The 20,403-nt window shown below is 43.8% G+C and overlaps 1 protein-coding gene across 1 annotated transcript in view; it reads left to right on the forward strand.

Moving 5' to 3' along the window:
- The first annotated feature begins 10,450 nt into the window (after positions 1–10,450).
- Positions 10,451–20,403, forward strand: part of LOC124598865 (loricrin-like) — a 172,019-nt gene continuing 162,066 nt past the window's right edge. Inside the window, exon 1 of the mRNA XM_047136032.1 lies at positions 10,451–10,515. Coding sequence (XP_046991988.1) covers positions 10,489–10,515 — 27 coding nt within the window. The 5' untranslated portion in view covers positions 10,451–10,488. The remainder of the gene's footprint in view (positions 10,516–20,403) is intronic.

The following is a 20,403-nucleotide window of genomic DNA, read 5'->3' on the forward strand; positions in this document are numbered from 1 at the left end:
CTGCATTTGGAATGCCAACGGCCTGAAACTGAAGAAAATAGAATTCACAGACTTCTTACATCGCCACAAGATAGACGTAGCATTTGTCTCCGAAACACATCTCCGCGAGTCAACCGACCTCCGCTTGAGGAACATGCACATCTACCGGACGGACAGACGGGACCAACGGGGTGGAGGGACCGCAGTTCTGATCAAAAAATGTATTCGTCACCACCAAGAACGTTTACCCCAACTCCAGACTTTAGAGGCCACGGCAGTAACAATCCACACGACGCTCGGAAACATTACCTGTATTGCGGCTTACCTTAGCCCAAAGAAGCCTCTCCATCCAGAAGATCTTTACTTCGTTACAGAGGGTTACGACAAGATCCTCCTTGGAGGGGATCTTAATAGTAAACATGTTGCCTGGAATTCCCGTAAGACTAATCCAAAAGGTCATATGTTGTTTGCACTGGCTGAGAATTAACATGTTTCCGTCCATGGACCACGGGAACCGACGAGGATACCTTACGTCCAGACACAAGACGCTGATGTTCTAGACAGCGCCATAATCAAGAACATCAACCCGAATCTCCATCTGCGGACGCTGGATGATCTTTCGTCGGACCACAGACCGGTGTTAGGACTCATAGAGAGGGCTACTTTGCAACTCCCACTGCCGACGACAAGAACTTACGACTGGCAGCAGTTCCAAGCGTACCTCAACAACAATGTGCGACCAACCCAGGTTGTTACTACCAGAGAAGCGATTGATGTGGCAGTCGCAGTACTCACGAAGAAGATTACCAGTGCGAAACAACGAGCACTCACGGAGCACCTGCAACCAGAAGTCAATTATGACGAGTTTCCACCACCACTGCAGGAGCTTAAGACAAGGCGCAATCGCTGTCGGAAACGATGGGTCCGTTACCGCCATCCGGACGATAGACGGGAAACTCACAGACTAACCTGAGAACTCCGGCGGAAGGTTCAGGACTGGAAGCAACACACGTGGGAACTCAAAATGGACAACTTTCTATTACGCACCAAAGATGAATGGCGAATAGTTAAAAGTCTCAGACAGCAACGGCCCCCCAAAAGGGCAATTCGAGGACCCCATGGCCTCTTGTACGACTCACTGGCGCAGGCGGAGCTGTATGCGGATACATACCAACAACAGATGACTACGCCCCCCACAGAGGATGGAGATGATGCACTCCACCGTGCAGAGGAGGCCACAGCGGCGGAATGGGAAGCTATTCGGGACGCCCCGACTAACACTATGCCCCGGCTGACAACGCCGGAGGAAATTCGGAGGATTATCAAGTATAGCAAACACACCTCACCTGGAGCAGATAGAATCAGCAACACGGAATTGAAACACCTCCCGCTAAAGCCTGTTGTGCTTCTCACCCGGATAGTGAACGGCTGCCTCAGGACTGGATACTTCCCCGAGGCATGGAAGATTGCCAGAATAGTGCCAATACCAAAACCGGGCAAGGATCTCTCACACCCTGACAGCTACAGACCCATAAATTTACTGCCGACGCTGGGAAAGGTACTGGAACGTGTCCTACTGAAACGCCTGCTGGACATCCTTGTGGCACACAACATCATCCGACCGGAGCAGTTTGGCTTCCAGGCGAAGCTATCGGCTGAGTTACAACTACTGCGCATCACGGAAACTATCCAAGACAATTTCAACAAGAAACGACATACTATTGGAGTCTTTCTCGATATAGAGAAGGCTTACGATAAAGTATGGCGATGCAACTTGATCGTCAAGCTCCGACGTACCACTCCCCTACCAGACTGCTATTTAAAACTTCTCGACAATTTTCTTCAGGATCGCAGATTATATGTTCGCATTGATGACAAGAATTCAACAACACGGCCTGTCCTTGAAGGACTTCCACAAGGATCGGTCATTTCTCCACTGCTGTTTAATTTATATATTAACGACCTCCCGACGGTGCCACATGTTACTGCCAGTTTCTATGCCGACGACACAGCGCTCCTGACTGCAGGCACCAGAATGGACCACCTCGTCACACGGATGCAGCGCCAACTAGATTTAGTGGACCACTGGACCCACATGAACAAAATAACGGTCAATGCGGAAAAAACCAAAGTTATTGTCTTCACACGTCGGAGACCCATCGCCAATGACCGCCTGCGGATATCAGACGAGCCACTCCCCTGGGCAACAACTGTAAAATACCTGAGAGTGCATCTAGACGCCAAACTGTTGTATAGTCATCACATTATGGAGAAGAAGACGTCTGGCCTCAAAATGCTGGGAGCTCTCCTCCCCTTTCTGAAGAGCTCATACCTCAGCCAACGCACGAAACTCCAGTTGTACCATGCCACAGTCGAACCATCTATTTTGTATGGATCGACCTCTTGGGGTACTACGTGTGCCACTAACTACAAGAAGTTACAGGTTGTACAAAGCAGATGCCTATGATGGATCACAGGAGCCCAATGGTGGATCCGAAATCATGACATTCATCGAGCCTTAAGCGAATCGTACCTCTCAGACAAGGTCAAGGAGAAGGCACGAACTTTATTTCGGAAGTTGGACATGATACGTGACAGTACACCACAACTCACCACAGTAGGTACTGTAGAACCCTTACGCAACCACAAATTTAAAGTACCGAAGGCGATAGTATTTGAGCCTCCGTAAATGATATCCCTACGTAATTCTCCATAATTTAAGGACATATCGTCCTTTAGCACTTCTACACACATGTTTTCAAACACATACCAAAAGCAGCGAGTTAAAGGACCCTTCTGTGTGCCCAAACTAAAGCTGAAAGAAGAATAAAAAAATAAAGAGAAAATTTTTACCCCTTCCATTCCCTACAGAAGTAAAAATCAACGAAGTTGATCAGACTTCAGCATCACCCCACACACACACACACACACACACACACACACACACACACAAAATTCTCTTGGCGCGTGCGCAGTTTGCAACTGGCAACGCAGCAATCTCCCTCGTCTGGGCGGGCATGCGCGAGCCGCCAAGGAAAAAGAATTCAACTATAGTGCGCGCAGAACATAACTTGGCCATACCACTTTAGGGTATAACTGTGGCAAGGGTGGGGGCTCTGTTGTGGTAGAGAGGTGCTTTTCGCCAGCTGAATAAAAGAATATGTCACATTTAAGCTACACCTTTCAAGTCTGTAATCGATCCTATTAACAAATTCTGTCTGTACGACCAATAATTCGACAGACATTGACGTCAACACCATCTCACCACAGTACCAAAGGAGGAATTGTCACTTAAGGAAGGGATCGACCAAAGCGAAACAAGTCCAACGACATGGTACCATAACGAAATCTCATAAAACAAAATAGATGTAAAATACGTCACATAGCGGTAAATGATGAACATAAAATAAAGAACATTTGTAATGTGAAAATTATGTGTCAGTCCCCTGACAGCCTGTTTTTCAATCTATACTAATAGTGAACACGTAAAACTGTCTTTTTCGTTGTTCATTTTCGTGTTAGGCATGACGTTATAACTTATTACTTCTTTACAACCAACTGTATTGACAATACATTTTGCTGACAGTCTTCACATATGCTACCAAATGTAACTGGAAAATTATATCATTGTACGACAGATGGTTCAGGATATGTAAGGTTACAAACATTGAGATGCCTGAGAAACTACATCACCATGCCTGACGTTTAAATTCATTATTACTAACCACGAGGACTGATTTCGATAAAACTTAGCAAAGAGATAGCTTGAGCTCTCAGGAAGAAAATTAGGCTACCTTCTAAAGTGTGTAGTACAACATACTTCTATACGTAAAATACTATGGGGATCGTTGAAAAATTTGCTCTTTGGAAAAACTATTTACTTTTTTATTTTTATACTTGATAATACAAATGAAAATGCTTTTCTTGTTTGGTATGCGCTACAAGAAACGACTGAAAGTAATGAATGCAATGTTTATGCTATCTTCAATATGTTTGATCCATATTTCCACGCTATTGTTGCATAAAATAAAGGGTGATTATAATTAAAGTTAAACTTTCAAAACGCTGTAGAAACACCACCACTAGTCAGAATGACGTCAAATTGCAACGGAAGACTATCAGAGAATGGGGAAAACGTATGAATGAAAAAAAATAAATACAAAATGTAGTAATAGATGAAGCAGTAAGCATCAAAATTTAATAGTCGCCGACTACAAGCGACAAATGAATCATACAACAATGCCTAAGGTGTACGTTTGACGTTACGCAAACTGTACTATTCAGTGTGCATGGGTGTACAGGTGTAATACTGTTAGTTACGTAAGCCCATCCACCACGCCAAGGTCGTATCACATCGGATGGGAAAAACAGGTTTTCAATTGTCCTGAGGACAAAAGCAGCATAAAAATAATCAACGATATCGGGTTTTAATTGCCCTGAGGCCAAAAAACGCATTACAAGCATCAATCAAAATCAAATCGGATTATTAATTTCAGTGTGATTGGCACAAAACATGTTCAATATGCTGTCCACCGTTTTCAGCAACAAGTTGAAATCGCGAAACAGCTTGTTCCACAACTGATCGAAGTGTTTCCGGGGTCACTGCGCACTGCGTGCCTTCAGTGCAGCTACGTTTCCAGTCAGAACACTGACACATCTTTCAGTTAGCCCCACAGCCACGGATTAATATCACCTGAGCGGGACAACCAGGCTGTAGGGAAATTATTATAGCAATGGCGCTTCTGCAGCTGCTTAACTGGATTTGCAATGTACGGAGGTGCGCCATCTTGCATAAAAATTATCCCATCCAAGCTGTTGGAGAGCTGGGATGACGTGGCTGCGCAGAAGACACTCATAGTGCTTACCAGTGATGGTTCAGGTAACAGGAACGGAAGCACCTGTCTCTCCGAAAAAATATGACCCTATGATAAATGATACCGTAAACCCGCACCATGCAGTGACCTTTCCAGGATGAAGTGGTACTGGTTGATTTGCGTGTGGTTTTTCCATTGCCATATTCGACAGTTCTGTTTATTGAAATATCCTGTCAGATGGAAGTGGGCCTAGTCTGTCCACAAAATCTTCCACGGCCAGTCATTGTCCACTTCCATGTGAGCAAGAAATTCTAAAGCAAAGATCTCTCTTGCTGGCAGGTCAACAGGAAGCAACTCGTGCACATAGCTAATTTTGAATCGATAGAAAAGAAGGATGTTTTTTAAGATTGTACACACCGTGCTCACGGGTCTGTCCAGTGTTCGGGCAATTCTCCGTGCAATACGCGTTTGCACACCACCACTCGTCTCCTCCTGTACTGCTTCCACTGACGTCGAATCAGTTCGTTTCCTCCACCAGATTGCACACCAAACGAACCCGTCTTCTCGAATTTCCGAATCATTTTCTCTAGACGCGAAGGAGGAAAAGCCGTGTAGCCGGCTTGCTTATCCCAACTTCAATGGGTCCTGCGCAGGACAGCTGTTTTGATTTACGTATGCTGACACGTACAGCGCCATCTATTGATCAATTTTCACAATAGTTTGTTTTCATCTGCCATACGTTTTCCAGCCAACCGGTTGCAAATAAAATTTAAAATCTTTAACTAGTTTTAAACACCAACTAGGAGCGCCTTCTTCAGAGGAAACTGTTACCTCTGTAGCCAAAACATTAAAACCACAATTAAAACATTTTCCACCTGAATACATAACAGGTATAGTCAAAATGTTAAAACAATATATAAATATGCCACTAAGGTTTAGGACACGAGTGAATTGCAGAAAATTATTAAGCGGTTCTCTGCAAATGGACTCTCACTAAATTCTAAGAAAACACAGTTTATACAATTCTGTACAGTAAATGGCGTAACATCATTGATAAATATAGACTATCAACGGAAGTCTATTGCTAAGGCAGCATACTCAAATTTCTGGGTATGTGCATTGATGAGAAATTGAATAGGAAGAAACACATCGATGATCTACTGAAACAGTTAGGTTCATCTACGTATGCTGTTAGGGTTATTGCAATTTTTGGTGATAAGCATATCATAAGTTAGCGTACTATGCCTATTTCCATTCTCTGCTGTCATATGGCATCATATTTTGGGGCAATTCGTCATTAAGAGAGAAAGTATTCATTGCACAAAAGCGTGTAATCAGAATAATAGTTTAAGCCCACCCAAGATCACCTTGCAGACATTTGTTTAAGGAACTCGGGATATTCACAGTACCTTCGCAATACATATATTCACTTATGAAATTTGTCATTAATAACACATTCCAATTCAAAAATAACAGCGAAGTGCACAGCTACAATCACTATTCTGGATTAAATCTCACTTTGGCACAGAAAGGGGTGAATTATGCTGCCACAAAAATCTTTGGTCATTTGCCAAATAGTATTAAAAGTGTGACAGATAGCCAACCAACATTTAAAAGCAAATTAAAAGAATTTCGGAATGACAACTCCTTCTATTCAATAGATGAATTCTTAGATATGAAGTAGTAACTATGAAAAAATCAGTTGATTATCTTGTATAAAGGAAACTTACGTTAAAGTGACACATTCCACATCATTAGGAAATATCGTATTCATGATCTATGGAACAAGGATTAATGTATGTATGTATGTATATATGATGGCAGATGGAAGGCTTTCTTGAAAGTAGCACTTTCACGTAGTACACAGAAACTTCTTCACTCTAAGAATGATGTCCACTCTCTCTGACTCTGAAACACGAAGGACTGTCTATTTTTCTTACTTTCACCCAATTAGCTTGTGGAGTTGTTCTGCAGGAACTCTGCGCCTTTATCAATAATATTCTTAATCAAGATGGGGTGTGTGCGATTGTGCAGAGCAGTAGACTTGTGACAGAGCAGCAGGTCGGTAACCGGTGGATGGGACAGTGGCTTGGCTGGCGTAAGATTCGTGGCAAGGAGTGGCAAACTTTTTCGTCCCACAAGACTGCTAGCGCCTAAGGTTTTCACAATATATATAAATGACTTAGTAGATAGTGTCGGAAGTCCCATGCGGCTTTTCGCGGATGATGCCGTAGTATACAGAGAAGTTGCAGCATTAGAAAATTGTAGCGAAATGCAGGAAGATCTGCAGCGGATAGGCACTTGGTGCAGGGAGTGGCAACTGACCCCTAACATAGACAAATGTAATGTATTGCGAATACATAGAAAGAAGGATCCTTTATTGTATGATTATATGATAGCGGAACAAACACTGGTAGCAGTTACTTCTGTAAAATATCTGGGAGTATGCGTACGGAACGATTTGAAGTGGAATGATCATATAAAATTAATTGTTGGTAAGGCGGGTACCAGGCTGAGATTCATTGGAAGAGTCCTTAGAAAATGTAGTCCATCAACAAAGGAGGTGGCTTACAAAACACTCGTTCGACCTATACTTGAGTATTGCTCATCAGTGTGGGACCCATACCAGATCGGGTTGACGGAGGAGATAGAAAAGATCCAAAGAAGAGCGGCGCGTTTCGTCACAGGGTTATTTGGTAAGCGTGATAGCGTTACAGAGATGTTTAACAAACTCATGTGGCAGACTCTGCAAGAGAGGCGCTCTGCATCGCGGTGTAGCTTGCTCGCCAGGTTTCGAGAGGGTGCGTTTCTGGATGAGGTATCGAATATATTGCTTCCCCCTACTTATACTTCCCGAGGAGATCACGAATGTAAAATTAGAGAGATTAGAGCGCGCACGGAGGCTTTCAGACAGTCGTTCTTCCCGCGAACCATACGCCACCTTTGGGTGGCTTGCGGAGTATAAATGTAGATGTAGATGTAGATGAAGGTTCGGCCAAGAGCTGTACGGCGCCGTATAGGGTAGCTGGGGGCGCCTTTCCAAGTCTTCTGACTTCTTCTGAAGATTAGTATGTGTCGTTTGTAGGAAGCGCAGACCACGGGAAACAAACTCCACCCTCGTAGCTGACCTTCCTGAATTTCTCGAAACCAGTTAGGAGACTATGAACATTGGCGGGAGAACGTGCGGCTGACGTAAAGACGTATAATGCGAAAGCGTACCGTTGAAATGAATGCTTTTGGTAGTAGGGGAGAGTTTCGTGTTGTCACAAGAGACTGGAAAAGATATTCGAATTTTGGCGGGTTGCTCGGTTGGAGGTGAGCATAATTGAAACACCGCAGACTAGTTTAGTTTGATTTCACACTTGTGGGGTCCAGAACGATCGCCTCTCACGTCTCCTTTTGTACTGCAATCGATGTGTGGACGTCTGGATTGTAGTCACTAACTTCCAGTCACTGTTTCGATCGAGAATTACGGGATTAAGTAGTTGTCAGTTTCTGTGAACGTCTAGAGACAGCAGATTCTTTTCATGCAAATTAGGATAGACAGAACTGTCACAGGGTTGTGATTATTGACTTCCTGTGTTGATCCAGTAGTTGTGTTTCTGAAGAAACGGTGTTAATGAGTTTCAGCATTGTTTCTATTCGACACCTTCACATTTTTAAGTTGTAGGCTTGTAACACGTGTCCAGGAAGATATTATCAATCTGGTCAAAATCATAACCGACATATTACTGTCGTCAGATAGCGTCAGTCAGAGTGAGATATTTGTTTTGCAATTTCCCCGGTTTAGGGCCGTAATTTCCGCGTTAACCATTTAACTTCACCAGCGACCAGTTAGAGGTTCGTTATTAAAGAAGTGGTTCGCCTCAATTAGTTTTGGAAGGTTAAGGGAAATTATACAGAGTGAGAGATTTGGAAGTTGATTAATAAGTCAATCAGGGACACGTTTCAGCCCTCTAAAACTGTCCACGCCAATGCTGGGATGTAATTGTGAAGTGTAAACGCGAAGAAATGACCACTGTTACAGCAAGAATAGGCAGATCTGATGACGCACGGACTGGTCCATTAAGCATTGTGAGAGTGCTTCTGAAAAATCGCATCAAGAGACGAAATAATTCATGAGTTTCAAAGTCTTCCAGCTGTAGAGCTAGCACAATGACTGTGCGTAGGGAGTTATAAAGAATGGGGTACAGTGGTCGAAAAGCTCCTCATGCACGCGTAATCAGTGCTAAGCGACGCTTCAGCTGGTATAAAGAGCAACACCACTGGACATTGAATGACTGGAAACGAATGATTTAGAGTAATCGATCATGCTATATCGACTGGCGATCTGATGGAAGGGTCTCAGTTTGACGAATGCCCAGAGAACGCTATCTACAGAGATGTTGGTGATAGGTTTTTCGTAATTATTCTGTGATGACCTTGTTGCAGTTAAGAAAACGCTAAACTCGGACGGATGGAAACACAATTTTTACAGCATTGAGTACTGCGTACAGTAGAGGAACAGTTCGAAGACGTTGATTGTATCAGCATGACAATGCGCCCCATCATAAAGTGACATTTTTAAGGCAATCGTTTGTGATCAATAGTCCGCCTACTTAGCTGAGTAAAGTGCTTGCCTTGCATGTAGCGGATCCGGGTTCCATTCCCGGCCGGGTTAGAGAACTTCTCCGAACGTGGACTGGGTGTTGTGTTGTCCTCATTAACATTTTTCGCCCTCATAACCAGCAGGCGAGTCGCCCAAGGCGTCTACTGGAATAAGACGCAGTCGGCGGCCGAACTTCCCCGGATGGGACCTCCCTGCCTGCAATGCCAAACGATCATTTCATTTTTTTTTTATCACTAACATTCCCAAAACGGAGTGATCTGCTCGGATTCCCAACATGAAGTCACTAGAACACCTCTGGAATGAGTTGGAACGTCGACTCCGCTCCAGACCCTAGTGTTCAACATCACTATATTCTCTGGCTACTGTTCTTAAGGAAGAGCGAGCAGCAATTGTTGCACAGACGTTGAGACGCCCCGTTGTTAATTGTCCCCAGCAGAGTTCAAGCCACCTTAATGGCGAATGTTGAGCACACCCCATGTTAACGTCCAGTAAAAAGTACCACAATACTTTCGATCAATGGCGTAGGTACAGAAGAAGCAAAGGCTTTTTTCTATCGTTCCTGATAGAGCAGTTTTGATGACCAGCAGCGCAAATGTCCCGTGGATAGTGGATACATCGATGTGGTATCCGATGATGATGATGATGATGTTTGGTTTGTGGGGGCGCTCAACTGCTCGGTTATCAGCGCCCGTACAAATTCCCAACCTTTGCTTAGCCCAATCTCGCCACTTTCATGAATGATGATGAAATGATGAGGGCAACACAAACACCCAGTCATCTCGAGGCAGGTGAAAATCCCTGACTCCGGTGGTATCCGAGGTTTCGATTGCGAGTATGAAACGACTGACCGAGTTGTGAAGGGTCCAACAGAGGGCGCCGCAGGCCCGCGAGCAGAGCGGTCGCGTGTCGGAAGGAAGGCCCCGTGGCCCGTGCGCCTACCGGCCCAGCAGGTTGGCTACCGGCCGTGGTGGGGGCCCCTGTCCCCCCCCCCCCCCCTTCCTATATAGCGGGCACAGCTGGCGCCGCTCGCATCCACTGTGCGGGCGCCGGCGCGATGCTCAGCTGAACACCGGTGCACACTGCAGCATGGGCCTTCTCAACGTCATCGTCTCCGTGAGTACTGAGCACCCGGCACTCTGCCCTGCGTGACGGTGTGGGAGTGAACCATGTACTGGAACCAGCGCGCGCGGCCGCAGTTCCGTGTCTAGGCACAGTGGAACCTCGTTTATCCGGACTAGATCGGTTCGCAGATCAACTGATCGAAAATTCAGTCAATCTGGAAATTCAGAGAAAAGATTAAAATGAAATGGGTTGGTTGTCACAAACATACACGTTTCCTTTGTTTCTCAAAAGGTTGGGTGGCGAAATCAAGTATAGGTTCTTCATAAAATTAGTACATTATCATTCATCCAATATTAATCTTAACCGAAATAATTATCGCCTGTTACATATAAGATACAACATTTATTGTACGCTTGTGTACATCCATGTGTATGGAGCGAACACTAGACTCCAACTAACTCAACATGTTTAGTTTTTTTTTTTTTTTTTACATCGATTTGGATTATCCTCATTGTTACATCCTTGAAAGGCCCTTGTGGTGGTGTGTTCTGAGGCAGTCCTTTGTCCTCCATGCGGAGTTGGTAGCTCCAAGCAGCACCTGCTGTGTCTGCTGACTTACACCAAGTGCTGCATGCTGGTCAAGGGGTACTTCAAACAAATAGTGAAGTGATTGGCGACTCCATGGCGTGTTGTGTGCACCACGACCAAATAGTGGATAGAATTGGAAAGAAAATCAGCATTGGCCGTATTTTGTTGTTTTATTGGCAGCAAAAGCGATTTTCGGTCACTTTGTGACCATGCTCAGTGCTGTAATATACAATTAAAGTTGGCAGGCACTGGTATCAAGCTATAACCACAAGCTTAGAGCGATCACATAAATGGTGAAGTACAAAACAAATATTTGATAGAATACAGGATATTATAGACATATAAATGACACACATCTGTGGTAATAAAAAACCATTAACTTTTGGAGGAGAATTAATATTAGACACATTTGCTCATTTATGGGACACGAGAGTGCAGAAAACTTAGCACGTCTAACGCTCGTGGAAAGAATCCCATATGTAATTCATGTCAAAACTGTACCCACACACTTTCGCGTGAGTACGCAAATTATAATTATTTTCACGGCAGTTTCAACAGATATTAATAAAACTCACGACAACGTTTATATGCCGGAGTCATCAGTGTGTTTCTTTTGACGTGGTTCATGAGTCCTTCATATGCATCAAGACCCTGCAGGTATCTCCCTTGCATTAGCGCCGCCGAAATAAATCATTATTTTGTTTATTAAATAACGCTTGCTAAAGTAAAAAACTCTTAATGCCGAGACCGCAATTTCCATTATACAATTAAATCAACCATCCTCAGATCGTTCAAGTCGTAAAAAAAGACCTGAATAGGCGTTGAGAAACATCAATAGCTACAGTCATGCAATGACAGACATTCGTATTATGGACCGACAACATCATGACCGTATGTAGGTAAAAGCATGATCGTGAGCGAGCCAGGTAGTAAACCACAGTCTTGCGAGTTGCATGTAATGAAGAAGGAAAATGGCCAGTTGGATTAGTAAAAATTCGATCGTATACCCATTACTGGAATTTGTACAAGAGATATAGTGAGAATTCCCATTAATTGTGTTTGAGCAGTAAATAGAGTGAGAAACTGTATCTGCTGTACAAATGCAAATAATGGGCACTCGATGCAATTTGTACTAATGGAACTGGCCTTCTTTATTACCTGCGTATTGCAATACTATGTTTCACAACCTGGTCTGCTCACGGTGATCCTTTTAACTACACACTGTCGTAGCGTTGCTGGCCCATAATACGAATGCATGTCATTTCATGAATGTAGCTAATGATGAAGTTTTTCATTCACTATTCAACTCATCTCTTTTTTACTATTTGAAGGAGCTGGAGAGGGGACTGCAGAAATCAACCGAAACTATTTACCATGTTTAAATTGTATAATGGCAATTGTGGTCCGCCGCCAGCAACGGAGAGTGAAGCTTTGACGATATCAGTCACTTGTGCCGGTGAAACCACACAGAAAATCGTGAGAGAAATGTCGGCTAAGAAATCCGAGACAGAAGCCAACAGGCAATTTGTCAACAAGTGGCTACGAAAACCTTAATATTTTTGCACAACAATTGTATTATATGCTGTGATTGTCGCCTGCAGTTGACGTAGCAGAGAGATATGACAAGTGTGCACTGGACAGGGGGTGTGACCGTGTTGTGATTGGTTGTTGCTGTGGTAGATGTCCTGTAAGCTCATAGCTATCAGTCAGTTTGTTATTCTGATCCTGGTATAGCTGGGATTCGTCCCGTACAGAAATCTTACAGTTGTGGCGTCTCTGGCGCTCGTCTTACATTGCCACAACAAGCAGTGGCTAGTGTCACTTTGGCCTTTAGCTCCGGTGCTACAGTGTCTTGAGACTGAGTGCCAGCTTTGTCACTCATCATCACTACCATCATTGTAAACGAATAAACGGCAATAAACTGGCCTTCACAAGCAAAAGTCATTTCTTTTTACGGTTACTCTTGACGCTGTCAAAAGGTGCACCACCAATTTCGGCGGCAATATTATTGAACAGTTCTCCTTTATCCAAGCTACACAATGAATCTAACTTTGTGCCAATGAACACTATCACCTTCTTTGTCTCAGCAGTCATGTTACACTTCAAACAACCGGGGGAATGCAACCGACATAATTCCCTTATCCCTGCGTGGCGCTTTTCTGAATCTAAATTTAATGATTGCTGCTCTAGATTGTTGCCGCTATTACTTCTGTATCATCGACACGGTACAGAAGAAAAAGTGTAGACGATGAAGGTCAGCAGGAGATCTGAATTAATAATACCGAGGTAAACGAGATTCCACTGCAAATAGTTATTTTTTTAAATAATGTGATCATACAATTTATACAGATTAAGTGATTGATTTCTTATGTTCTTTTAGTTTTATATTTATACTTCACAACCAAAATAAAATGCTCAGTCTTCTTTTCTATGCCAGATGTGTGTATAATATACACTCCTGGAAATTGAAATAAGAACACCGTGAATTCATTGTCCCAGGAAGGGGAAACTTTATTGACACATTCCTGGGGTCAGATACATCACATGATCACACTGACAGAACCACAGGCACACAGACACAGGCAACAGAGCATGCACAATGTCGGCACTAGTACAGTGTATATCCACCTTTCGCAGCAATGCAGGCTGCTATTCTCCCATGGAGACGATCGTAGAGATGCTGGATGTAGTCCTGTGGAACGGCTTGCCATGCCATTTCCACCTGGCGCCTCAGTTGGACCAGCGTTCGTGCTGGACGTGCAGACCGCGTGAGACGACGCTTCATCCAGTCCCAAACATGCTCAATGGGGGACAGATCCGGAGATCTTGCTGGCCAGGATAGTTGACTTACACCTTCTAGAGCACGTTGGGTGGCACGGGATACATGCGGACGTGCATTGTCCTGTTGGAATAGCAAGTTCCCTTGCCGGTCTAGGAATGGTAGAACGATGGGTTCGATGACGGTTTGGATATACCGTGCACTATTCAGTGTCCCCTCGACGATCACCAGTGGTGTACGGCCAGTGTAGGAGATCGCTCCCCACACCATGATGCCGGGTGTTGGCCCTGTGTGCCTCGGTCGTATGCAGTCCTGATTGTGGCGCTCACCTGCACGGCGCCAAACACGCATACGACCATCATTGGCACCAAGGCAGAAGCGACTCTCATCGCTGAAGACGACACGTCTCCATTCGTCCCTCCATTCACGCCTGTCGCGACACCACTGGAGGCGGGCTGCACGATGTTGGGGCGTGAGCGGAAGACGGCCTAACGGTGTGCGGGACCGTAGCCCAGCTTCATGGAGACGGTTGCGAATGGTCCTCGCCGATACCCCAGGAGCAACAGTGTCCCTAATTTGCTGGGAAGTGGCGGTGCGGTCCCCTACGGCACTGCGTAGGATCCTACGGTCTTGGCGTGCATCCGTGCGTCGCTGCGGTCCGGTCCCAGGTCGACGGGCACGTGCACCTTCCGCCGACCACTGGCGACAACATCGATGTACTGTGGAGACCTCACGCCCCACGTGTTGAGCAATTCGGCGGTACGTCCACCCGGCCTCCCGCATGCCCACTATACGCCCTCGCTCAAAGTCCGTCAACTGCACATACGGTTCACGTCCACGCTGTCGCGGCATGCTACCAGTGTTAAAGACTGCGATGGAGCTCCGTATGCCACGGCAAACCGGCTGACACTGACGGCGGCGGTGCACAAATGCTGCGCAGCTAGCGCCATTCGACGGCCAACACCGCAGTTCCTGGTGTGTCCGCTGTGCCGTGCGTGTGATCATTGCTTGTACAGCCCTCTCGCAGTGTCCGGAGCAAGTATGGTGGGTCTGACACACCGGTGTCAATGTGTTCTGTTTTCCATTTCCAGGAGTGTAGTTTACGATCTTAGATCGCCGGCTCAGAGAGGCGCATGCGCTGTTGCCGTGTTTCCTTACTGCTGGAACACGTTCGACACAGTTACGCACTGTCGCTTAGTGAACGAAGGATCAACGTGACACGATTGCGGATTTCCTAGAATGTGCAGGTCGGCAATATGGGTGAATGTAAAAGTCGGTTTATGAGTACCCTATGGGTTGTTACGGGACATTACTATCCACTATAAATGTAAATGATGTATTCGATAACGTAGGAAAATCCGCGAGGCTTTTCGCGGATGTTACTGTCGTCCATTGGAAACTTGCAACGCCAGAAAACTGTAGCGAAAGGCGGGAAGACTTATAGGCGATCGACGGTTAGTGCAATTGGTACCGCAAAAATAAATGTAAGGCATTGTGCATAAATAGACGGAGAGATCAGTTCAATTACATGATCTCCGATGCCTTTAGTCAAGAGTTCAGGCATTAAACGCGAGAGCGTTACCGAGATGCTACACTGTCTCCACTGTCAGTTGCAAAAGACACGCTGCGCATCACAGAGAGGTTTACTGTTGAAATTCAGAGAGCATATTTTAGAAGACGGAGCAAAACATTACTTCATCCAGTGTACGTCTCGCAGAACGACTGCGGCAGGAAAAATCAGCGAAATTGGAAATTATACGGAGACCTATCGCTAGCCATTCTTTCCACTACTATGGGACACCAAAGAGGGGAATGATAATGATGTCAGAAGTACTCTTCTCCAGACACTCTAACTCGCTATATGAAGTACAGATGTAAATGTTGATGTATATGTATAGATATGGATGCGGAAGAGAAAATGAAAGCGAAATATCTGAGCAATGTTACAGTTTTTGAACATAAATGTTTTTTTTTATATTTTCTTCAACATGACTTCAAATAATAAGAAAACCTAAAGGAAAAACTCAATAATAACGTACCTCACGTTGTCTCCTGACTTACTTTTAACTTCCGCTCTTGTAATAAATGACATTGTCTCGTGGAGCTAGTGATAAACATTTTTTATTGTCACATAATGTTTTCATTGAGGTAAGCAGAGAAAAGTCTTCATATCGTTAACCGGTGTCGGCCACTATCAGAACGACTGAAAGCTGCATCAGACAGCCATGGTGTGCCATGGCGTTACTTTTCTTTGGCTGGCTCAAAGAAAATATCAAGTGTACAGTAACTTCAATTAAAAATAAGTGAGTAGAACTGTGAGCATTATCACCAGGGTCTCCCAGTTTGTTGAGGGATGGAAGGTTTTCATTTCGCAAAATACGTTGCGGGTTTATTGTGCCGTAGATGGCGAGGTTACTGAAACCCAAGCTCAGGTGGGGGAAGGATGGGCGGTGATCGGGTAAACTGTCGTTGATTAATTCAGGAAAAACACAGAAAAAATAAAAAATTGATATAATTTCACGTATCTATTGGCTTTTAGGTATAACAGGTCAGTCAAATGTGCAGTGTCGATAATAGTCCGATTTGTGGACTGGAATTTCTTTGGCTCGTAACTTCATATATGAGCTAGGTTTATTTATTTATTTATTTATTTATTTAACCTGGCAAGATTAGGGCCATCAGGCCCTCTCTTACATCTAACCAGGCATTCTACTTATTTTACATTCATACGTTTTAGTAGGCATGTTAAACTACATCCAGTACAAAAAGCGAAATAAACAATTAGAAAGGTACACCTGGAAAAATACATACATATAGAGTTTATATTCGTAGATCATAAGTACTGTTATAATTAGACATTATTGAAGAGACAGATTTTAGATAGGAGTGCTGGCAGCAGGGAGTATGAGGGAGACTCATGGTGAAGGGAGGAGAAGAATAGAGAGACATGATGAAACATAATTAAGGAAATATAAAGGAAAAGAAGATTGCATGGTTAATAGAGATTGATCAAGAGGAAGAAGAGAAAGGAGCAAGATAGGAGACACTATCTTTGCTATTTGACAGAGGAGTGGATTGGCCTGGTACATTAATTTTGTGGAGAACTTTATGAGGATGATAGTAGGAAATGCTTCAACTTCTTCTTAGAAGCAGCAGGAGATTGAATTTTGCGCAAGGTAAGGGGCAGTTTGTTCCAGCGGCAACTGAGAAGGAGTTTGCAAAAGTTTTTGTTTTGTGAGTGGGCACAGTTAGGATACCAAATAAGAGTGACCTCGTGTTTCGATTATGATGGCATGACAGGTTTTTAATATCTGAAGCAAGGTACTGGGGTGCTTGCGCGACGAGGAGTCGGTGAAGTAGACATAGAGTGTGGTAGTCACGCAATTTGTCCGGCCGCAGCCACCCTAGCTCGGAGTATGAAGCACTAACATGATCATATCGGCGAATGTTGCAGGTGTAACGCACACAGGCATTCATGGTTAGCTCTAGCCGTCTTTTGTTTTCACTACTCGTGCCTTGTTGAATCACATCACAATAGTGGAGGTTCGGTAGAACGAGTGCTTGCACGAGCTGGCGTTTCAAGTCCTGCGGAAATATGTTCCGAAACTTTTTGAGAGCAGAGAGACAAGCAGATGTCTTTCGGCACACTGCGACTGTATTCTCCGCCCAGTTGAGATGCTCATCCAAAGATACACCCAAGTTCTTCACTGTTTTCTGATATGGTATTGGAGTACCGTCGAGCAGAATGGGAGGTAGCCGTTCGCGGAAATCTGAACTTATTAATTTCTGATGGGCTATTAAGATTACTTGCGTCTTAGCCTGTATACAACATATGGTGTGGAAAACTTTTAAACTTTGCTTGTAATTTTGCGATTTGTTTGATGCCAGACACACTAAGCACATTTACTCGTTTGGGTATCAATAGGAGAATCCAATATTCACGTTGAGATATTAGTTCCGTTTGCACGACACGGAATACTAGCATTTATCGGAGAACTGGAGGACATACCTTCGTAGTAATGTAATAAGCTTCATAGAGGACTGCTTTGTTTCAGTGATTCATCACACCTGATATGTGGAGAACACATTAATTAAGTCACGTATCAGAGTGACTGTGATATTGCAGGCGACGCAGGAGGACGAGTTTGACCAGCGTAGCCACTTTAATCATGTATAAGGCTGTATTTAATGGAAAGAGAATTAATTAATGTAACAAGATTAAATAATTAATTACGTCATGTAAATATGAAACATTCAGAACGTAGTGCTAATCAAATTTTAATACACAAAATGTGAGTTAATGTTGTCCATCAACAAATTTTGTACACACTTCTATATTTCAGAGCTAAGTACATGTCTTTAAGTATAATCTATATTGTCCTCTTCTTGCAACCTAATTTCGTTAAGTAATTATTCCAAACCAAAAGAACAAGGATTTACTGTGAAAAGGCCTTCTACAATGGTAATCTACTTATTTATGTTTGAATCCGGCCTTAAGCCAACACTAATGTTAATAAGGCTGAGCATGATTATCGCGTACATAACGCTGTTTTTGAAATCGAAACAGTCTTAGAAGAGGCAGTGGATTTTAAGTAATCGTAGGAACCATACGTGTGCGAGCTAAAGCAGCCTGCTCAATCATTTTTTCTTAGTACTTTTAGGTTGGCGACAAGTTATTCATGTTAAATTCTATTGCGTGTGTGACGTTTCTTGGTTTATTTACAGCATAACAACGTAAAGATGTACCAAGTTTAATTTATTTATTGAAACTAATGAGCTGACATCGAACAAACCAGTAATTATTTAGCAGTGGACCTGTTGACCTTCAACTCTGGAGTACGCGATCGAGCACAAATAAGGATTTTCTACTAATGTGGCGATGGACATTCCTGCACCTGTGGCTTGTCAGATTTAGACACGAAACCTTTATGAAGTGATCAAGAGCGTCACAGTCTGAATCTGGAGACCGACCGTGCAAGGACGTAAACTTGGCCCCCTACTTCAGTCTCTTGTCTTGACTTCAGTCAGTCTTGAGTTATTTCAGTCTCTTGTTTATAAAGGTGGCTAGCTATGTTGACAGAATATGAGTGCTATGATTGTATCGTATAGTTTAACGGTTCTTACCTCTATTCCTCAAGAAATTTATTTATGGTACTCTTTTGTAGAGTATGTATTGATTCTGAGGACGAGTGGAACCTACATCCACATCAGTACTCTGCGAATAAGTGTGACGTGTCACGCCTGATGCTCCAGTTATAAAGTACGTCACCGGAAACAGAGAGGTTGTGGGATGGAATCCTTCCTGGACCACGGAAATATTCAGTGTACCGTTAATTGAGTCTTCACCTCTTAGCGATGGATAGGATTCCACGCTATCTTGTGGGTCCCTTTTCCCTGGTTGGATAGCTGTGGTAGGTTAGGAACATGCGTATCGCCGAAGTGGGTTTGAAAGACTTACACCTGGGCATTTATCCACAGGCAACTATTACTGTTATTATTATTAACTCTGTGGATTCCCATTATATTTTATTCTCTTCTAGGCGTCACGTGAAACGTTGCTGTAACTTCATTCATTGCTAAATGTCTCGCATTCGGGAGGACGACGGTTCAATCCCACGTCCGGCCATCCTGATTTAGGTTTTCCGTGATTTCCCTAAATCGCTCCAGGCAAATGCCGGGATGGTTCCTTTAAAAGGGCACGGCCGACTTCCTTCCCTAATCCGATGAGACCGATGACCTCGCTGTTTGGTCTCTTCCCCCAAAACAACCAACCATTGCTAAATGTACTAAGGGTATGGCAGTTTTACTTTGCAAGCACAATAACTACTTTTGAAGCCTCGTAGCTGTCTATCTGCTTTGATTATCTCAACAATGAAGTATCTAGGTTTTAGGAAAAATTGAATTATAAGTTGGAACAAAGTTGTCCTGAGAGTAGATTGGTGTTGTTATTGTTGTCTTCAGCTTGAAGACGGCTGTGATGCAGCTCTCCAGTCTGTACATCTCTGCACTATTATTGCAACCTACAGCCACCGGAACCTGTTTACTGTAGTCTAGATTTTCTCTCCCTCCACAGTTTTTACCGCCAAGACTTCTCTGCATTACCAAATTAACTGCTCGTTGGTGCCTCAGACTGTGCCTTATCAACTAATCCATTCCTTTACTAGACTTGTGATATAAGTTTCTGGGAAGGGGCCATGCAATGTGTTACGTGGAACGTTCAAATTGGGTACATAGAATTCGACAGTCTCTGAATCTGGAGAAAAATAACGTTTTTCGTCGGAATCAGCGGTCTTTTCACAGACCATAACCTCTGCCTGTTATTGAGGAAACCATGTTGATTCATTGTTCTATACTTAAGAGACGTTCCTGGGGGATATCTGATCATGGTTGCAAGTAGATCGATAATTTCTTCACAGGCATTACGTAGCACATTATACCGGATGGAGAGTCATCTAAATACATTGATGTATCTGGTGTGACTCACGGAAGGGTAATTGGACAGTTGCTGTTCATACTGTACGTTATGAGATGGCAGATAGTATTAGTTGCAAACTTAGACTTTTCGACAATAA

The sequence above is a fragment of the Schistocerca americana genome, chromosome 1 (assembly GCF_021461395.2).
Source record: "Schistocerca americana isolate TAMUIC-IGC-003095 chromosome 1, iqSchAmer2.1, whole genome shotgun sequence".
NCBI lineage: Eukaryota > Metazoa > Arthropoda > Insecta > Orthoptera > Acrididae > Schistocerca > Schistocerca americana.